The sequence below is a fragment of the Corythoichthys intestinalis genome, chromosome 18 (assembly GCF_030265065.1).
Source record: "Corythoichthys intestinalis isolate RoL2023-P3 chromosome 18, ASM3026506v1, whole genome shotgun sequence".
Taxonomy (NCBI): Eukaryota; Metazoa; Chordata; class Actinopteri; order Syngnathiformes; family Syngnathidae; genus Corythoichthys; species Corythoichthys intestinalis.
In genome coordinates this window covers 40,373,624-40,396,220 of record NC_080412.1, presented here as the reverse complement: position 1 = coordinate 40,396,220, position 22,597 = coordinate 40,373,624, and the positions used below count along the sequence as shown (strand labels likewise).

At 39.8% G+C, this 22,597-nt stretch overlaps 1 protein-coding gene across 4 annotated transcripts in view; it reads left to right on the top strand.

Annotated features, from left to right (window-relative positions):
• stk32a (serine/threonine kinase 32A) overlaps nt 1-22,333 on the top strand; it is a 136,966-nt gene extending 114,633 nt beyond the window's left edge. For all 4 annotated transcript variants that reach the window (XM_057820517.1, XM_057820514.1, XM_057820515.1 and 1 more), the window contains 3 exons: nt 2,633-2,761; nt 15,630-15,694; nt 18,869-22,333. In XM_057820517.1, coding sequence (XP_057676500.1) covers nt 2,633-2,761; nt 15,630-15,694; nt 18,869-18,986 — 312 coding nt within the window. In that variant the 3' untranslated portion in view covers nt 18,987-22,333. The remainder of the gene's footprint in view (nt 1-2,632; nt 2,762-15,629; nt 15,695-18,868) is intronic.
• Nucleotides 22,334-22,597: the final 264 nt, after the last annotated feature.

The following is a 22,597-nucleotide window of genomic DNA, read 5'->3' as shown; positions in this document are numbered from 1 at the left end:
ACGCGGGGCCGATTAATAGGGGGCCTATTCCGAGTGGAAACACAGACAAAGAGCTGTTTACTTTAAAAATTCTTGTGAATAAATGCGTAAAACCCTCAATACTTTATCGATATGGACGTAAACTAGTCTCGATTCTTTGTTAAAAGAGCAAAGAACCGGGCAGGTAGCATTTATTTTACATAAATATATTCAATGTGCTGCAGCCGTCTTATGAAAACAAATGACTTTTTCTGTTGTAAATTTTTTGTGAATAAATGCTTAAATCCATTAATTCTTTAAAGATATGGACGTAAAATAGTCTCGATTCTTGGTGAAAAGCAAAAAAAAAAAAAACTTGCAGTTTGCATTTATTTTACGCAAACATTGCGAACTATGACGCCAATGCCGTAGCGGCTAAGTTCCCTCATTGATTTTTTTCACGTTTCAAAATGCATACGTGGTTCGAAAAATATAATATTACCTTGAATCCTCGAACAAATCACTTCTGAGACAATCCTTCTGGTTTGTATGCGGTACAGCTTTCGTACTTTTTCAACCTAAATCAGACGTTAGATCGCTGCGTGCGTTTTTGAAAATTACTCCTCTTGATGTGGGCAGGCCCCCCTACTTGAAGGCGAGGCGCAGTGTATGACTGATTTGACCTGTCAATATCATTATGAAGTCTATGATCCATGTCAGACGAGTGTGTAAGCTCCTGTGTCAATCCAGCCAGACCGAACGCTGCCACCAGAGGGCAGTATATCCTTTATCATTAAACAAAATTCTATACAATTGTATAGAGTTCATTTTGCCTACACTTATATATTCGTCAAACCCTTTCTTTTATGCCAGGCAATAGTAGGTAGTTTTATTTACCTGACATGTTTCGGCGGGCACTTCCGCCTTCGTCAGAGGGTCACTGATGTTGGTGTGACGCGTCTTTATCAGCTGATGGATGGATGAAGGCGTGACTCACCTGCCAGAATGACAGGCGAGTCACGCCCTCTGCTGCCCATTCACTCTTCCAAGATCCTGTTCCAGGTCGTAGAGAGCATGTATGCCCCCTCGTCCCTGTTGATGGTCATCGGGCCCCACTTGCGGATCTCAATGGCCTCCCTGATCCAGCGCTGATGTTTGTTTTCTTCGGTGCGGATGACTCTGGCCTTTTCCCAGTCCATGATGTGGTTTTCCGGTGATGGCTGATTTGTGATGTTCTTGTTGTGATTGTTCTTTTATTGCCCTTGTTTGTCTCATTGTTGTCTCCTTTTCACATTCCTTCTTGTGTTCTGTTTTTCTTGTAATGAAGCTCCTCCCTGTCTCCCCGATGTATGATTTATTGCATGATTTGCATGGAATTTCATATATTGAGTTGCATTTGTTTTCTGGATGGATTTTGTCCTTTGGGTTGACCAATATCTGGCGGAGTGTTGTGTGTTGTTTGACCGGTGTGTTTATGTTGTATTTTTTCATGACCCTTTGGATACGTTCCGTGACTCCCCTCACGTACGGCAGTGTCACCATATCTGTGTGTTCTTGTTTTGTTTGTTTTTTCCTTCCCCCCTGTGCTGTGTTGTTCTTGTTTTTGACCTGTCCTGCACCTTTTTCTATTGCCCACTGTGGATACTGACACCTTTTTAATGCCTGTTGTATATGTTTTTCTTCCTGTGTTCTGTCTTCCGGGTCCGTTATTATTGTCATACGTTCATATAGTGTTCTGACGACTGATAGTTTGTGGATAGTGGGGTGTTCCGATGTCCATAGAAGGTATTGGTCGGTGTGTGTGGGCAATAGAAAAAGGTGCAGGACAGGTCAAAAACAAGAACAACACAGCACAGGGGGGAAGGAAAAAACAAACAAAACAAGAACGCACAGATATGGCAATGTTGCCGTATGTGAGGGGAGTCACGGAACGTATCCAAAGGGTCATGAAAAAATACAACATAAACACATCAGCGCTGGATCAGGGAGGCCATTGAGATCCGCAAGCGGGGCCCGATGACCATCAACAGGGACGAGGGGGCATACATGCTCTCTACGACCTGGAACAGCATCTTGGAAGAGTGAATGGGCAGCAGAGGGCGTGACTCGCCTGTCATTCTGGCAGGTGAGTCACGCCTTCATCCATCCATCAGCTGATAAAGACGCGTCACACCAACATCAGTGACCCTCTGACGAAGGCGGAAGTGCCCGCCGAAACATGTCAGGTAAATAAAACTACCTACTATTGCCTGGGATAAAAGAAAGGGTTTGACGAAAATTCTATACATTTGGACTTTTTGGATAGTTATTTTGATATGTAAAGGGTTAATACCGACTTTCGCGGAAATTCGGGCTACGTCGGTAACTGCAGCCCTAGTTGAAACTGTAATAGCGTTAAGATCAATCAATAGAATAATTTGAAATTGCGTTTGATCGATTCATTTGATGGGAAAAATGACAAAGCTACTCCACTTCAAACATGTAGGTGAAAATCAATGTCATGCACTTTATAAAGTTGTGCTAATTGCCACACAGCTATGAATTAAATGAATCAGAGTCTATTCTAAGGTTTATCCATTTCAGTATGCTTAATAATAAAAATCTAATCTCTTATTTCTCATTTAATGACTAATACTCGTCATCTCTCATGGATTTTTGATGCGAATTTTTGCAGAAGCGTCGACTAAACTGTGATCCTACATTTGAGTTGGAGGAGATGATCCTGGAGTCCAAACCTCTGCACAAAAAAAAGAAAAGGCTCGCTAGAAAGACCAGGGATCAGGGTTCTGACGGATCACCACAGGTAATGTCAAATAATAAGTACAATCAAATGCATACACTTTTCCTAATGTATTTGTAGGAACCGTATTTATATTTAAGTGCCAGTACTTTGAAGAAGTTTGGTTGTCTGCCTCTAAATTGCTAATAAGAATGTCAAGGACACAGTTAAGGACTCCCTCGCCCTCACAACAAATGGTCCTCCTGCCTGCTGCCTGACTTTGCAAGGCAAATAACATGAGCACCTTGCTCTTTTTCCATTTTCCTCACAGTCTTTCACGCACATAAATCAGTTGTACTCCTCTGGGTGTTTATACAAAACAGAGGCGAGAACAGAAAGGTTAATTTGATCGTCCGGTCAAGTGCGACACGACTGGCGCACCGGCACGTCTACACATATTACGCGCATTAATGCAAGTGAGGGAAATTAAATTGGAAATGTGAGTGATTTAAGGTTTCATCTAATGCAGCGTGTTGATTAATGTCAAGTTTACCACTGTCGTTGGAAAAGACCTCAAGTGAGTTTTTCCTTTGTGCTTCACATCTTATCAGCTAAAGTGCTGAAAAGCTTGTGGACACGCTAAAATGCAACGGGAAATGATGTCATTATGCCCCCCTTTTCCTTCCATTTTTCAAGTAGTCCCTCGGTTTGAATACCCCAAACAAATGCTCATACGCTAAAAACAACCCCCGCCTGAATGACTCACCCATGAATGTTAGTGTATCACAAAAGTGAGTACACCCCTCGCATTACTGCAGATATTTAAGTATATTTATTCATGGGACAGCACTGACAAAATGACACTTTGACACAATGAAAAGTAGTCTGTGAGCAGCTTATATAATAAAGTTACTTTATTTTCCCCTCAAAATATAGCCATTAATATCTAAATCCCTGGCAAGCAACAAAAGTGAGTACATCCCTTTGAAAAAAACTTGAGTACTGCTTGGCATTTTCCCTCCAAAATGTCACATGACTCGTTACATGAGTGCTGTCAGCATTGCTGCAGAGATTGAAGAGGTGGGGGGTCAGCCTGTTAGTGTTCAGACCATATGCCACACTCTACATCAAATTGGTGAGCATGGCTGTCATCCCAGGAGGAAGCCTCTTCTGAAGACGGTACACAAGAAAGCCCGCCCGTCTCATCAGACCATATGTGCTTTGTTGACATGTCTTCAGCAAACTGTTTGCGGGCTTTCCTGTGTACCGTCTGTACGCTTAAAGTAGGGCTGCAGCTATCGAATATTTTAGTAATCGAGTAATCGACTGAAAATTCTATCGATTAATCGAGTAATCGGATAAAACAAATATATTTTTGGGTGAAGAGCAATTATAAATATACATGAGAAAACAAGACATTTCATCTAATCTTGAACCATTTTCAGTCAATCAGTGTCTTTAATTTCGATGTATATTGTTGAAAACAGCCTACAATTGCATCTCAGATGTAACTAAAATAAAAAAAAAGACTAATTCACTGCTTTCACTCAAAAAACCTTTAGATCTTATTTAAAAAAAAAAAAAAAAGAAAAAAAAAATTGATAACACATATCACTTAAAAGTTTGGATTTTTTCCCCACGTTTCCATTGAATTTCTATTTGTGGCAAGCCATTTTTAAGTTCTAGTTAAGTTTTAAGTTAGTTTAAACTGTAAGTCCTGTGGCCTATACTACGAACCGAGTTCAACCTCCCCAGAAGTAATCCAGTTTACCATCGGGTAACCGGAGTTGACAAAACCTGGTTGTCTAGTTTGTGGTCAATCGGTGCTACGACGCTGATTATGAGGTTGATTAGTCGAACCTGTGTCAACCCAGTCAGAGTTACTGCGCGTTCACATAAAAGGGGGCGGTGACCAGAGTCAGTTACTTCACGGAGGAGGAATGTGCGATGATCATGTGGAATTATGAGGAATTAAAATCCACCCTCACCGCGAAATCCAACACCGCTTCGGCGAGTAGAGCGCAACGGGTCTGTTGACAGCGAATTTACAGATCGTGTGATTTGTGAATGCGTCAATATGCCAGTTTACTTATGTCCATGAAAAGAAATAAAGGCTGCTGTCAGGACAATAAAATAAGATTTGGTACATTAACAGTAAGAAATAATTGTCACGCATCACCACACGAAACAGGATGATTGTATGTTTAGTCCCCTTGACTGTACGAATACGTATGTTCTTTTTTTTAGTTTGGGCCTAAAAAATCCAGCACGACCCGACCCGAGTCCGATCAATAAACTTGATTTGCAGGGCCGAGCCCGACAACCCCCCCCCCCCCAAAAAAATTATGTTATATTTGTGAGGACTCAGGAGAAGAAGGAAATGCGGGGATGCCATGCGTTGTTGCGTAAATAAAAGCCCGTCTTTTGTAACGATTTTTCACAGTTAAACAAGACTGTAAGATGCATATTCAATAAACATTTATATCTTTTATATTTGTGCGTCTGTCCTATCAGTGGATTTGACATCTAATTTAATCTCCTCGAGTTGGCAGAAAAAAACGCAAGTTTTCTCAATGTTTAAATAGTCTACATATTTCTATGATTATTATAAATGCATCAATTTGAAGCGTTTCCATACCCCACTCCGAATCGCACGGCATACAGTGTTCTTACGCAGATATTCAGCATCACCGATGGAATCATGGAATACATATATTGTCCCTGGCAAAAGAGCGCACGGACAGGCACACAAGCTGCGCGGTTGTGAGGGCCTGACTCGTCCGCCTAGATCAGTTGGCACAGGTAAAGAATTCCCTCAGTTGAAAATATGTCTTTCATGGAGAACATCTTCCGGGTACGCCAGCGGATTCTGGCGGTCCTGAAATACCCGTGCCCTCCGGAGAGAGCCCCTCACAATCCGCGCGCCAATGGGTCGTCCAAGTACGCTGTCATTGTCAGGAGGACACGTCCGCGGAGGAGTGCTGTTTAAATAGAGTGTGGTTAATTGGAATCCTGATGTTAAGCAAGATCTAACTCTGACACGACCAGGTTTGGCGTGTGGCGTGTGTTGCCATGGCAACACTTCTCGGTTCCAGCATATCCACCTTTCGTAGTCTCGCATAGCCGCGAACTTACGTCGCACGTGATAAAGTTACTCTCGAAGTTACCCTGCTAAGCCAGAAAACCGGCTTCGTAGTATAGGCCACTGATAGGATTTTGAGTTTTTGCAGTGTTCAAAATAAATGTATGATACAGGCTGTACTGGAGCACATTAGGGACCAGTGCTACTTGGTGTTTTATCCAGCAATGACTACGGAGCTAAAATTGATAGTTAGCATTATTCAGTTTTTATTTTACACCCTCATCACTCCACATCACTGTTATGTTAAAGCCTGTATGTAAGACACGTTAGCCAAGCATCGACAGTGGTCATAATTAATAGAAACCTAGCCCTCCGCAGGGCTAACGTTACGTTAATCTTATTTATTAGCGCTTAGCGCTCTACTGCTTTAAGATGGCGGCTGTTTACTAACGCTGCCCAGACGCGGCCGAGTCTGTCATTTCGCATCTAGTTCGAAATACATGTGATCTCTATGAGACTCATCAGACACTACCTGCTACCAACTAGCATCGTGCGGGCTAGTATTTAGCAACGTCGGCGTCGTTTGTAGCGGCTGTCGGCTGCAGTAAGTTTTTTTTCTGTTCTTCTTCTTCTACGTACGTGACATCAGCGCGTCCCGCATTAAAAGTAGTCCTAGCAAAACGTGATGCTTAGAGCTGTCAAAACAAACGATTACTCGAGGTGAATAAAACTACTCGGATCAGTTTTTAAACTCGAGTTACTCGAGTTGCTCGAGTATTCGTTTCAGCTCTAGCTTAAAGTTCATGTTCTGTGGTAATCGTTTCTTCAGTTCCTGTTCAAGTTGTTTCATAACTTGCAGCCTTAAGGCCCAGTTATACTTCCGCGTCAGACCTGCACCGTCAAGGAAGACCCGAGTTACGACCCTACGCCGTAGCCTTCCACGCTCCTCTCGAAATTTCTAACCTTCGCGTCGCGTAGACGTGTATGACGTGGCAGAAACGGACTGTGATTGGTCCGCTCAGACTGTTGTTTCCGGTTCAGCGCGAGATCACCGCCATTGTAGAATAGAATCAAACATTATTTTCTACACGCAAAAATGGACCAAGCCGACACGAGTATCATCGAAGAGCAAGTCTCGTCAAGACATTATTGTGATTGCCAAATGGCAAGTTCGGCGATTGAAAAGGAAAAAAAAAAAAAATGGAAGAACCACCGAGACGTGTGTGTTCGGAATCGAGTGGCCACACGAAGCGGTGACCCAGTCGGCCAAAAACTGCCAACTTTTCATCTTTATGTCGTATTTTTGGTTGGTGCACTTCATCATTTATTGTGTACATATGTTTGCTGTGAGTCTGTGACTTATTTACGTGTCACACTTCAAGTATATGAAGAATAAAGCACAGATTTGGTGTCAAAAGAGTTGTTTTGATCTTTAATTTTCAATAACAGACAGTTCACACACGATGCATCATCACTGACTGAGAGCGCCTCGGTGCTTTTTATGATAACGTTAAAATCAAGGCTCCCAACGCAGTTTGGGAAGTTCCATAGACGCCAGAAATCTGCTATGGCTTCCCACTGGCTGGTTGTAGGACACGGCAAACAAATCGGGCTGGAGGGCTTTGCAGACCTTGAACGCAGTGCTCGACGCCAGTTTGAAACTAGCCGCCACAGCTAGCTCTCTCCACTCGAGTCTAAAACTCTCTGCGCGGCATTAAAAGTCGGCCAGACCGCCTCGAAACAGTCTTCTGCGTCGCCTGCCCCTCAACATTTGTATGTTCAATATTTATTCAGTGTTGATGAGCAGAATATTTTATTATTGTTTATTTTTTCTCCGACTAGCAGAAGTAAACAAGCATGCCCCAAAACCGTACAAACATAACGCCACACCCCTCTAGTGGCTTGGCGGTGAATTACAGAGCAACGCGTTCCCTCACGCAGAACTATCCAATGTCGCCGTAGTCGCTGCGCCGTCACCGCAACGCGGGAGTATAACTCAGGCTTTAGCGTATTGAGTACCTCAATGCTACTAAAACAACATATTGTATGGATTTTGTGGATCTCAGATGAAGAAAAACTATGTATTGCCTTTCTTTATTATCTTACTGGGTAAGCTGCATTACTTGACCTTATCCGGCAGGGCCTCTTGTGACAGATGTGAGAAAGCTATGAAAAGAGTCAGCGTCATACTGAATGTGTGTGTGTGAGGAATAGATTTTGAGCTTGATAACTGGAGCGTAACAGATCAATATTAAATGAAGAAATCTAGCTGGCCTCATGCTCATCTCCAACTGCTTCCTTCTCTTTACCCCAGCAGCATCTCTGTATTCATTTTGCATATTTATATATCCTCTCTCCATTTGCCGCCTCCTCTGTCCTCCTTTGTCCCGCTCTCCGCAATGCTGTCTGCATGTCACTGTCACTCCCCTTCACCGCACGTGACCTCTTTTTCATCCATTTCCCCCTCTATCTCCCAGCGTTACACCAACGACCTCATAACGTAGCACCGAATTAGCCCGATTGAAACTGTGAGATACGGCAGATATTTTGACTCCTTTACCGCAGTCGCTCGCATTCCCGTGATCTGAAGCGTGAAATGAGAAAACAGAACTTATTGACATTTATTTGAAGCTCATAGTTTGAGCGGCGCTTACGTTGGCACGTCAGACCAAGTCAAGGACACTGAGAAATGTCCCCGTCGGGCTCTTTTCCAGCGAAGCACTCCCCAATGTTTGATCTAGTAGTTTGAACGATGAGCTGTTGACTGCCTTTACAGTGATTAAATGGCTGCTATTGTTATTTGCTGATGGCAAGGAGTCATCACGCGGATTCTGTGAGCCTAAAATAGAAAATAGTCTTAAAATTGGAGTTGAAATTATACTAAAGCAAGCAAAAGTAGTGCTTTAATGTAGATTTCAAACAAATAGCCTGAAATCACATAATCAGGGCACATACTAGTGGTTTGCGATACAGAACCCCAAATCTGTTATCTTAGCAAGTGAAAAAAGAAACCGTTTAAGGCCAAACACTGTAGGAAAGCTATTATTTCTAAATAAAAATGAACAAAAACAAATTCCTGATAGCACTTATATAGTAACACAAGCACATTCATGTCATTGTCTTACAGAGCCCCTAAAGCAGACATGTCCAAAGTCCGGCCCGGGGGCCAAATGTGGCCCGTGGTCAAATTTTATCCGGCCCCCAGCCTCTGTCATAAAATCAATAACATCTGGCCCGCACAGACTTAATAAATTGGTCAGCAGTACTGCTACCAGCATATGAAGTAGCTTACACACTAAATGCTGCTCCTCATTTACCCACTAAAAGGAAGCAGCACTCTAAGCAACATTACCCCGTGTTACCCTTTACTCCCAATTTTATAAAATGGCGACAATCAACAAGAAAGTTGACTGTGACGGCCGACGCGTCAAAGATAGGTGGATTGGACAATTTCTTCACTAAAATACTCAACAACTGTGTCTGCGTCATTTGCAAAGAGACAGTCGCTGTTGTTAAAGCGTTCAATGTAGGGCTGCAGCTATCGAATATTTTAGTAGTCGATTAATCGATGGACTAGTTAGTTCGAATAATTCAGTAATCGGATAAGGAACATGAAAAATTTAAATACCTGAGCTGAGCCTCAAACGGTGTAAAAAAAAGGTAAAAAATGATCTATGTCCAACAAAATAACAATTGGCTAACCTACATAGAAAAAGTCGGCTAGCTTAAATGCTATAAAATGCTAAAGTTTTTTTTTTACAGTGCTCTTAACAAATCTTTCAGACACATATTCTCACAAAAAACGACTGAATATACCTATAAACTAAATTATGAATGTATTGAAAAAAACATTAGCACAAACAAAAACTTAGCTTAAGTTGGTCTTAACAGGGAGCAGTTCGATTCATCCACGTGAAAAGAGGCAGACCAGAGGGCAGTGTATTCACCCTAATCAATTCATCAATCACCATTACAACGCCACTTTAATTGAACGAATACTTGAAGCAACAAAATTTAATTCGAATATTTTTTTCTAATCGAATACTCGAGTTAATCGATTAATCGTTGCTGCACTAGTTCAATGTGAGGCGATATTACCAAACAAGACACGTTGACATGCACGACAGGATTACAGGGAAGATACGTAGCGAGAAATTGAAGCAAATTGAAGCTAGTTTAATTTTACAGCAGCAGTGTTTTGCAAGAGCCCGAGAGTCGAAATAATTAATTTGAAAAAATAAATAAAGCAAATGTGACACACAGAATGGCTTGCTAAAATTTGCTTAAATATATTGTTCTACGTATGTACGGATGTCAGCCAAGGTCGGCCCCCCACATTTTTACCACACCATATCTGGCCCCCTTTGGAAAAAGTTTGGACACCCCTGCCCTAAAGGGACATCGACAGAAATAAAATAAATTAAAGCGAACAATCTGGTGCGCACCAGATTGCTTCTAGTGCGTATCAGAAACGATCCGGTAAAGTTAGCCAATCATTGTAAACATTAGCATTAAATAGCATTTAAGCCAGCAGACGTTTGCTATGCAAGTTAGCTAATTGCTATAAACATTAGCATTATATAGCATATAAGCTAGCTGACTTTTGCTATGCAAGTTAGCCAATCGTCGTAAACATTAGCTAAATATTAGCATTATACAGCATTTAACTCATTTGCTCCCAAAAACATATAAATATGTTTTATTTTTAATTGTTTCAGTGTCCCAAAGACGTATTTATAAGTCGTTTACGTTTTTTTTCACAAGAGAAATCTCTAGGTTCTGATTCAACATAGCTCCAAAGCACAATGCTGAAAATCCATTTGAAAGCAATAAAACTGGCCACTGGAGGGCAGTAACGCATTTGGTAAGACCCGCACCCCTATTCAACGGCAACGAACGGCCAAACCGCAAAGCCGGGGCGCAGGCGGAAGACGACCGAATGGATGCCAGGCGGAGGACGACCGAGCAGAACAGCCGGTCGGACGCCCGGGATGCCAGGCGCTGGATGACCGAGCAGAACGACCGGGACCACTAGATGCCGTTGAGTCCGTGCTGCTCGCGAGCAGAGCCCGCAGAGACTCAAAAAAATTCATCTTAATGAGACAGGCAACTACGAGAGAAAAGTTTAACTGGCTGTCGCGGCCACAATAGTGTCATCTTTCAGTTAGTTATGTGTAAATAAATTGTTACATTGCTATCAAAAGCTCTATTTGTCTTGTTGTTTCTGTTATTTTGTAAAAGGAAAACATTATTCAGATGTTTGGGACGTAACGAAAGCAAAAAATAGCTGTGTTAAAGTCAAAGTTAGAGCGAGTGAAGGAGCCCCTTCAGGGAAGTCAGACACAAGGCTTCCACTGGCACTGTCGCACTTGTCGCTGTGACAGTGCAGTAAAGCTGCGTGTGCTAAATCTATTGGCCCTCCGGGGGCCCCTGCTGGCTGGGGGCCCGAGGCAATTGCCTGGTTTGCCTAATGGGACGCGACGCCTCTGCCTGTCAATCATCGTTAACTTTAAGAACCAAACGCAAGCTGCACTGGACAGTTTGGCTGCACTGCTTAGCAGGAGGGAGTGTGTTGCACTGTACGAGAACGAAGCAGAAAAACATAAATATATTTTTTCAATTAAAAACACAATCCTTTTCACCCGATTCCGATCCTCTGAAAAATATTGCAATCAGCCCATTTCAGATCATGTGATCTGATCGGGACAACGCTAGCACATACACATTGAGGTTGGCATGTCTTGGAAAAATTAACTGTATCAATATGCATTACTTGTGCCAAATGAGAGTAAAGTGGAAAAGGGAGTAGCCCTCAAGTACAAGGTCATAATAGCAAATAGTGGCACTGGAATGATGCTGAAATTAGCCACACATCATCTGAAGTGTCATAAAAAGCACATTAATACACAGTTAAAGGTGCACCCTCTTGGCTAGTGTACGATGGGCACTCTGTGACGCGTGTACAGTATCCTCTGGCAAAATAAACAGCAGGATTTTCCGTGGTTTAGATTTCTTAATCCTGCCTCTCTTCCGTCATTACTTGCTGTGGATGAATTATTAAACGAAATGGATGTCAGTAGGAGAACCAATGTGATGTTACTAGAAATCTGATTGATTGATCAGTGTGGCTGGGAAATGGGTAACAAATTCAACTAGTTGTTTTTTTTTTCCCTCTTTTTGGTTAATTTGGGTCCAAATGTCTAATAGGCAGAGTTAAGATAGTACCGTATTTTCCGTATTATAGGTCGCACTTTTTTCATAGTTTGGCTGGGCCTATGACTTACAGTGGTATGAAAAAGTATCTGAAACTTTTGGAATTTCTCACATTTCTGCATAAAATCACCATTAAATGTGATCTAATCTTTGTCAAAATGAACCAGATGAAAAAAAAGGGTCAGCTTTAACTAAAAGCAGCCAACATTTATAGGTTTTCATATTTTATTGAGGATAGTGTGCATTTGTGCAAACAATGAGAGAAGGGTGAAAATAAGTGGACCACCACATTTAATATTTTGTGGCCCCCCCTTTGGAAGCAATAACTTTAACCAGACGCTTCCTGTAGCTGCAGTTCAGTCTGGCACATCGATCAGGACGAATTTTTGCCCCTTCTTCTCTACAAAACTGCTGTAGTTCAGTCAGATTCCTTTGATATCTGGCATGAATCGCTGTCTTTAGGTCATGCCACAGCTTCTTAAAGGTGTTCAAGTCTGGACTTTGACTTGGCCACTCTAGAACATGTATTTTGTTCTTCTGAAACCATTCTGAAGTTGATTTACTTCGTTTTGGATCATTGTCTTGTTGCAGCATCCACCCTCTTTTTAGCTTCAACTGTCAGAAAGACGGCCTCAGGTTTTCCTGCAAAATATCCTGATAAACATTTGAATTCATTCTTGATTGCAAGGTGTCCAGGCCCTGAGGTAGCAAAACAGCCCCAAAGCATGATGCTCACTCCACCATGCTTCACAGTGGGGATGAGGTGCTGATGTTGGTGAGCTGTTCTGTTTTTCCTCCACACATGATGTTGTGTTTTACTCCCAAACAATTCAACTTTGGTTTCATCAGTCCACAAATACTGTGGAGTGTCAAGTGCCTTTTTGTGAACATTAAATGGGCAACAATGTTTATTTAGACAGCAGTGGCATCCGCCTTGGAGTCCTCCCATGAACAGCATTCTTGGCCATTGTTTTACATATAGTTGATGTGTGCACAGAGACTGTGCCAGTGATTTCTGTAAGTCTTTAGCAGACACTTTTGGGTTCTTTTTTTACCTCTGAGTATTCTGCGCTGAACTCCTGGCGTCATCTTTGGTGGACAGCCACTCCTTGGGAGAGAAGCAACAGTGCCAAACTCTCTCCATTTGTAGACAACTTCTCTGACTGTTGATTGATTACCATCCAGACTTTTAGAGATGGTTTGTTTCCTTTCCCAGCTTTATACGAATCAACAATCCTTGATCGCAGGTCTTCAGACAGCTGTTTTGACTGAGCCATGATGCGCATCAAGCCAATTCTTACCAGGTGTGTGTTTTATAGTGGGCAGGGCAGCTTTAAACCATTCATCAGTGATTGGGCACCCACCTGACTTAAATTGTTTGGTGAAAATTGGTTTCAATTGATCTTTTAGTCTCCTTAGGCAGAGGGTTCACTTTCTTATTTTTCCCCCTTCTGTCATTGTTTGCATGCTATCCTCATTAAAATATGAAAACCTATCGATGTTTGGGTGGTTTTAGTTAAAGCAGACAGTTTTTTCATCTGTGATTTTGACAAAGATCAGATCACATTTGATGATGATTTTATGCTGAAATGTGGGAAATTCCAAAAGATTCAGATACTTTTTCATACCACTGTATGCAGTGCGCCGAAGAAACGGCATTCAAAAAAAAAAAAAAAAAAAAAAAAAGGAATTTTACTATATGGGCCTTTGCCTTGCAAAGCCCCATCTAATGATAATACAACAAAGACGACTTGAAAGTAGGCCAAATTTGCACAAATTTGCTGGTGGCTTTGACCATTTCACCCCACTGTTATTGCACCGGTCCAAAGCCTCTCTGCTGGGCTCTGACTGAAAGCCATAGCAGGGAGTCGGACACTTCGAACCGATGACGGCACCCTGCAGCTGGCGTTCGATCATAACCGGTTGGAAGTAAGACTAAAAGATAACCATGCATCTCTTAATCAATTAATGGATCATTCAGGGATAACGTGAAATTGCCAAATAGGGCCAAATCATAGCATGGTGGAAAATGGGTAAATCTACAGTGACCTCCATAATTATTGGCACGCCTGAAAAATATGTGTTTTTTAGCTTCTAATATTTTTTTTTAATTCAAATAATATGGGACCTTAATGGAAAAAAAAGAGAAAAATCCAACCTTCAATACAAGTGCATTCATTCAGTGGAGAAAAAATTCCACATAAAAAAATATTTTACATCAAATAATGTGTGTCGCAATTATTAGCACCGCTGGTGTTAATACTTTGTACAACCCCCTTTTGCCAACAAAACAAGGTCTGGGGACTGAGATGGCCGTAGGAGGAGCTTGATTTTGTGTCTGGTGAACAATTTCTGTGTAGATTTGGCCATATGTTTAGGGTCATTGTCTTGCTGAAAGACCCAGTGACGACCCATCTTCAGCTTTCGGGCAGAGGGCAACAGATTTTAATTTAAAATGTCCTGGTATTTCAACGCATTCATGATGCCATGCACCCTAACAAGCTCAATCTTGGTCTCACACAAAAATACACATGGTCCCAGGCTTCAACTGGGACCGTGTGCTTTGGTCAGATGAGACCAAGATTGAGCTTTTTGGCAAAAAACACTCTAAGTGGGTCTGGTGTGCCACGAAAGATGCGCATTCTGAAAAGCACCTCATACCCACTGTGAAGTATGGGGGTGGGTCAGTGATGCTGTGGGGCTGTTTCGCTTCCAAAAGCCCTGGGAACCTTGTTAGGGTGCATGGCATCATGAATGCTTTGAAATACCAGGATATTTTAAATCAAAATCTGTTGCCCTCTGCCCGAAAGCTGAAGACGGGTCGTCTCTGGGTCTTTTAGCAAGACAATGACCCTAAACATATGGCCAAATATACACAGAAATGGTTCACCAAACACAACATCAAGCTCCTCCCATGGCCATCTCAGTCCCTAGACCTTGTATTGATGGCAAAAGGGGGTTGTACAAAGTATTAACACCAGGCGTGCTAATAATTGTGACACACATTATTTGATGTCAAATTTTTTCTTTATGTGGGATTTTTTCCCCACTGAATGAATGCACTTTTATTGAAGGTTGTTTTTTTTTCTCTTTTTTTCCATTAAGGTCCCATATTATTTGAATAAAAAAATGTATATTAGAAGCTAAAAAACACATCTTTTTCAGGGGTGCCAATAATGATGGAGGGCACTGTAATTAAATCAAGTTTGCTCTGCAGACTGCATAGTGTACTTGTTGAATTGCCTAACATTACTTATTTTTAGCGATGACAATATAACGTGGCTCTCAGTTGCACTCACATGTAGACTGAAAAGTCAACTTGGAATAGAGTGGCACTGTGATCTCTCCTTGACATAGTAATGAAGCACCTGCGCTCTTGTCGCAGCTCTCCAGGAGATTGAGAACACACCAGAATGTTCTGTTATGATGAAGTGGACTAAATATGTACCAGGAGGTGGTGGCCACAGTGGAGCACAAAAAAAAAAAAAAAAACTCAAGGTTCCGCTAACATCATCCAAGGGGCTGAAAAGTGACTGTGTGCTTTGTTGTGCGAATGGAATGAAAATAAAACTATTGTTTATGTGTATGCTTTTCAAGACTAGGTAGTATTGATGGGAATTATATTGATCAATAATGAATGTTTGTATTTTTTTACAGAATGGTCAGTTGCAGCAACGTTTGGATAATGTGCAGAGAGACTTTATTATCTTCAACAGAGAAAAGTAAGACACATTTGCATGAAAATTGACATTTTACATTAGAGGAGGGTTTATCACAAGTAGACGTCCAATTCATTTATACTGGGAGGGTGGCAGCGAATGAACAATGAACATCACTGCGAGCCCGCAAAACATGGCGCCAACTATCGGTCAAAATATGTACTAAATATTAGGGTTGTTCCGATTATGTTTTTTTGCTCCCGATCATTTTAGTTTGAGTATCTGCCGATCCCGATATTTCCCGATCCGATGGCTTTTTTTTTTGCTCCCGATTCAATTCCAATCATTCCCGATAATTTTTCCCGATCATATACATTTTGGCAATGCATTAAGAAAAAAATAAATAAAACTCGGACAAATATATACATTCAACATACAGTACATAAGTATTGTATTTTTTTATTATGACAATAAATCCTCAAGATGGCATTTACATTATTAACATTCTTTCTGTGAGAGGGATCCATGGATAGAAAGACTTGTAATTCTTAAAGGATAATGTGACTTTGTAAATTGTGACTAAATATTGCCATCTAGTGGATTTTTATGAGCTTTCAGTAAATGATACTGCAGCCATTTAGCTTCTGCCCAAATGCATGATGGGAAGTGCAACGATGACTGTGCGTAATGGTACCAATTGATGTATCTTCTCAGCGTTGGGAAATAAAACAGGGTGTTAAGAAGAAGATCAGCTACCACCTTTCTTCCCCACATTGCTTCCCACGGTATTTCCAATCGTTGAGAGAGAGATTGTAAGGTTTTAGCCAATTAAAAAAAGGCTTCAAAGGCTGCCAAAATTCTCTCTACTCATTTTACGTTGCCTTTTAGCTCTATGTATACATAATACGGTGCCATTATAGATTGAACGCGACAATGTGTGAATGGGTAGTGCAGCGCATGCGTTAATTGCGTTAAATATTTGAATGTTATTACCGTCGTTGACGCGATAAATTTGACAGCCCTACTTTAAGCCAAAACTAAAGACTGGATGAGTGTAAGACATTTTGTCTGTAACGTTAAGTACAATCAGAAAACGGTTTAATTTATATATATATAAATATATATATTAGGGCTGTCAAAATGATCGCGTTAACGGGCGTTAATTAATTATTCAAATTAATCACGTTAAAATATTTGACACAATTAACACATGCACTGAATGACCTGCTCGCATATTGCCTCAAACAGATTACAATGAGGCCGTTTATGGACATTAAGAGTGAAGAGAATGCCATCGGCCGCTTGGGGGCAGCGCCGTTCCATACTCATGTTATTTCTTCTAAACGTGGGAGAATTAGTCGTTGTGAGACGTTTGCTGTATTCACAATGCAATGCAAATTGCTATTTGTGCTCCACACATATTTCGGTAAGTTTTCTTTCTTTTAGTGGCAATTATGTGTCTCTTGTTGTATTTTGGGTAAGATATGTACAGATATATCTTATACAGTAAAGGCGAGTGGACACAGGCGTTCTTTAGACCGCGCCGTTTGTTGGCATAAGCTTTGGCAACTCCTTCACAACAAATATAAGTATCGTTAAGTGAAAGCACAGCAAAAATAATATTCCTATCTCTCCCAAAAAAAATAATGTTCACAAAAAGAAAAGCACTTTAGTCTATAGTAATGAGGCCCTATTCTGACACACAGTTAAACAACAATGCAAAATGAACTGGCATTCCATATCGAAATAGCAATGCAAAATACACGTAAAAAAGACTTTGGTCACTCTATTTTTATTATTGTTATTTTTATTCTTATTATTATATTAACTCTACTTTTGATTGAAAATTTTACAAATTTTATTAAAACGAAACATGAAGAGGGGTTTTAATATAAAATTACTATAACTTGTAACTATAACATTTATCGTTTAAGAACTACAAGTCTTTCTTTCCGTGGATCATTTTAACAGAAAGAATGTTAATAATGTCATGTGGATTTATTGTTACAATAAACAAATACAGTACTTATGTACAGTATGTTGTATGTATATATTCGTCGTGTGTCTTATCTTTCCATTCCAACAATAATTTACAGAAATATATGGCATATTTTAGAGATGGTTTAAATTGCGATTAATTGCGATTAATTAATTTTTAAGCTGTAATTAACTCAATTAAAAATGTTAATCGTTTAACAGCCCTAATATATATATATATATATATATATATATATATATATATATATATATATATATATATATATATATATATATATAATTAATCGCAATTAATCGCAATTCAAACCATCTATAAAATATGCCATATTTTTCTGTAAATTATTGTTGGAATGGAAATATAAGACACAAGATGGATATATACATTCAACATAAGGTACATAAGGACTATTTGTTTATTATAACAATAAATCAACAAGATGGCATTAACATTATTAACATTCTGTTAAAGCGATCCATGGATAGAAAGACTTGTAGTTCTTAATAGAAAAATGTTAGTACAAGTTAGAGAAAGTTTATATTAAAACCCCTCTTAATGTTTTCGTTTTAATAAAATTTGTAAAATTTTCAATCAAAAAATAAACTAGTAGCCCGCCATTGTTGATGTCAATAATTACTTACTCAATGCTCATGGATGCCTATAAAATCAGTCGCACCCAAGCGCCAGCAGAGGGCGGCAAAACTCCATAAAACACAACAAGTGAGCGTTTCAATGTGTACTGTCATTTAAAACTCCCTGAGTGGGGCATCTGCGTTAATTGCGTCAAATATTTTAACGTGATTAATTTAAAAAATTAATTAACGCCCGTTAACGCGATAATTTTGACAGCCCTAATATATATATATATATATATATATATATATATATATATATATATATATATATATATATATATATATATATATATATATATATAGGCATGTCCGATATTTTTTTGCCGATTCCGATACTTTGAAAATGACGTGATCGGACCCGATCGATCGGCTATTGCCATTTATTCAACATTTTCTGTGTTTTTAACAACATATTTTAGTACAGGAGAACAATTGTGGTTTATTAGAGCCTACATGTATTTAAGGTAGAGGATCACTTTTACAAATGTTTAAATTTCCCAGTTATTTTCCATGTTTGTATCATTTTCCATTGTCGCATTGTGGTCTTTTTATCATGATATAACCAGCGACTCTTCAAACTGACACGTGATTTGCTTTGTTGAACAGGTCAACGAAAGCGGTTCTGGATTCGGACTCGACTGAACTATCCACAAGTAACAAAAACAAAGCAATAGAGGACGGTCAGAACAATAATGTGGAACCTGTCGACTTTTTATCAGGATAAGACAACCAGACTCCGTATCTCCCCCAACCTGTCCTCCTTATCTCTCAATTTTGCTTGTACAGTAGATCAGCGCTAGCAGTATAGCGTCACCCCCAGTGATAATAGCGGGCCGCTACGTTGCATCAACGAACAGAGCCAAGACTTGAGTACAGGGTGAGAAAATTGACTCTAAAGACATGTTTTTTGGTCTGAAAAACTGGGATGTACAGTATGTCACGTCATGCTACTTTTCACCGGAAGAGACAATCTCATACCTATGGAGCAAATGTGGAGCTAATGGTCTTGGTTTTCATTTGAAAGTTTGTATCAATGTTTTGCTAGTCTCAACGTTGGAGCATGAATCCTGCCGATTTTGCTTGAAATACAACACATGATGTAGGTTATAATGTCTGCTTTTGTGCTCCACACAATTTTGAACTACTTAATCAAATTTAAGTGTCAGAGCATTTTTATTATGCAATGACGTTAAATGTAGCACTAGCTGTTTTTACTGGTTCATTTTGAAAAATAAAATTATCGCAAACGCGTAAATAGTGAGGCATCACGGCAGAGTGACAAACAGTAAAGGTAAAAAGGACACGCAACATTTTGGCATCCTTCTACTTGTCTGTCAATGCCAGAGGTGGGTAGTAACACGTTTCATTTACTCCATTACATTTACTTGAGTAACTTTTTGAGAAAAATGTAGTTCTTAGTTTTACTAAATTTTTACGTCAGTAGATTTGTGAAGAAGAAATGCTACTCTTACTCCGCTACTTTGGGCTACACTCGTCGTTACATTTTTCGTCTTTATTCTACATATTAGATTTTACATTTTTATGCCAGAAATGCCAACAGTGACGTTACCAGGTTCAACAAAAATGAGACGTTGCAACAATAATCATATGACTCATTATACCAATCAGTGTCAAGCTTGCCATTCTATGATCAAGCCGGCCTGTTCAATCACGTGGCGTCTTTAAAGCACATTTAAAATTCTTTTAATTCAATAATTTTATTTAAATTTTAATAAATACACTACCGTTCAAAACCAAACTTTTGAACCGTAGTGTATAAGGGTGTAACGGTACATGTATTTGTATTGAACCGTTTTGGTATGGGGTACTCGGTTCGGAACGGAGGCGTACCGAACGAGTTTCTGACGTAATGTAACCCTTACTTTTCGAGGCTGTGAGTCGATCGGGTTACAGTTTCTTTGTGTAGATTATATTTACTCCGTCTTCTCTACTATAATGAGGACCAACACGGTAGGACAGTATATAACCCAGAAACGTCAACGGCGTGACAACGTGGCCGCCCCGAGAACGCAGTGAAACGCGGGCGTTAAAGTTAATCAGCCAATGCATGTTAAACGCGTCCCAGAAGCGGCTCAACTAGACGTATGCGAAAAGAACGGCATAGTTTATTATTTGACGCAAGACGCAGCCGTCCTGCGTCAATACTACTAGCTAGAATCGGGCAGACCGGAAGTCACTCGTGTAAAAATACGGTGGATCCGGTCGATTTTCAAACTAATATGCAATCCTGATCGATCGGGTCCGATCGCGTCATTTTCAAAGTATCGGAATCGGCAAAAAAATATCGAACATGCCTTTTTTTAATATATATATATATATATATATATATTTTTTTTTAATTAAATCGTTTTCTAATTGTATTTAACGTTACAGACATAATGTGTTACACTCTTCCAGAGTCTGTAGTTTTAGCTTAAGGTAGGGTTATCAAATTTATCGCGTTAACGCCGAGAATTAATATTTTTTACATTTACCACGTTACAATATTTAACACAGTTAACGCATGCGCTGCACGACCCACTCACGCATTGTCGCGTTCAATCTATAATGGCGCCGTTTTACCCATACAGTATATAGAGCTAACAGTCAGCGTAAGATGAGTAGAGTGAATTTTGGCAGCCTTTGGAGCCTTCTTTTAAATGGCCAAAGCCTTACAATCCCTCTCCCAACGATTAGAATAATCGTCGGACTCAATGTGGGGAAGAAAGTTAGTAGTTGATCTTTTTCTTAAGACCCTATGTTATTCCCAACGCAGAGAAGATATATCAATTGGTACCACGTCGCACAGTCATGGTTGCACTTCCCATCATGCATTTGGGCAAAAGTTAAATGGCTACAGTATCATTTACTGAAAGCTCAACAATTACACTAGATGGCAATATTCAGTCACAATATACAAAGTAACATTTATCCTTTAAGAATTACAAGTCTTTCTATCCGTGGATCCCTCTCACAGAAAGAATGTTAATAATGTAAATGCCATCTTGAGGATTTATTGTCATAATAAACAAATAGAGTGCTTATGTACTGTATGTTGAATGTATATATTCGTCCGAGTTTTATTTATTTTTTTCTTAATGCATTGCCAAAATGTATATGATCGGGAAAAATTATCGAGAATGATTGGAATTGAATCGGGAGCAAAAAAAAAAAAAAAGCAATCGGAACGGGAAATATCGGGATCGGCAGATACTCAAACTAAAAATATCGGGATCGGATCGGGAGCAAAAAAACATGATCGGAACAACCCTAATAATAACAGTTAATATTGATGACAACAAAAATACTATACCAAAACACTTAAACAGTTACTCACAATGTTACTCATTACTTGAGTATTCTTTACACCATACTTTTTACTTGTTGGATGACTACTTTTACTTTTATTTGAGTAATATTATTTTGAAGTAACCCTACTGTTATTTGAGTAAAATCTTTGGCTACTCTACCCACCTCTGGTCATTGTCCAGAATGAAAAGTTTAACCTTTACCAAAAGCCTCACCTAAAAGTGCCAAAAATGAAAGTTGTATGGATGGCATATCTTGGTCCCGTTCCCAATTTTGACAATAGAAATGGAAAATGTGTGAAGTACTGAGCTGACTCCAAATCTTGTATAAAGTAAGAAACTTTGTCAAGGTTTTTATTTTGATTCTTTTTTTTTTTTTTAAATAAAAGTCCTTTCTAATATGCTTGTTTTGTACATGATTGAAGCCCTCCCCTCACTTTAACATAGTTTTTATTTTCAAAATGGCACCAAAGATAGAATTGTATGTTAGAACAGACTTGGGTCTGAGTCAGAGGCGGAACTTAGGGGGTGTGACCTGGTTGGCGGGCGTATAGTGATCGTGGTTGGGCGAGGGGACTTGAGCAACTAGAGCTCTGGCTGTGCGTATATTCTAGGATCTATTTATTTTAATTTATATAAAATATTTGTTATTTTTTGTTAATTTATTTATTTTCACATTATATTCATGTTCCAATTTGCAAATATGTTCTGAAAAAAAATCCTGTTCAATGGAAAAAAGTTTTTTTTTTTTTTTTTTTAAACCCATACATCTCAAAATTTGGAGAAATAATTGCAATACCGTGATACCGTGAAACCGCGGTATTTTTGCTCACGGTTATCGTACCGTCAAAATCTCATACCGGCACATGCCTACATGCAGGTTATGCTGTTGTATCGTCTCTACCAATGTTAAGACTAGACCTACACCCTTGGACCGCCCACTCGGAGGGATCCCGTTTATGCTCATCGCACCCAGGCCCTGTTCACATTTGTTCCGCCACTGGTCTGAGTACAAAGCGAAAGGGAA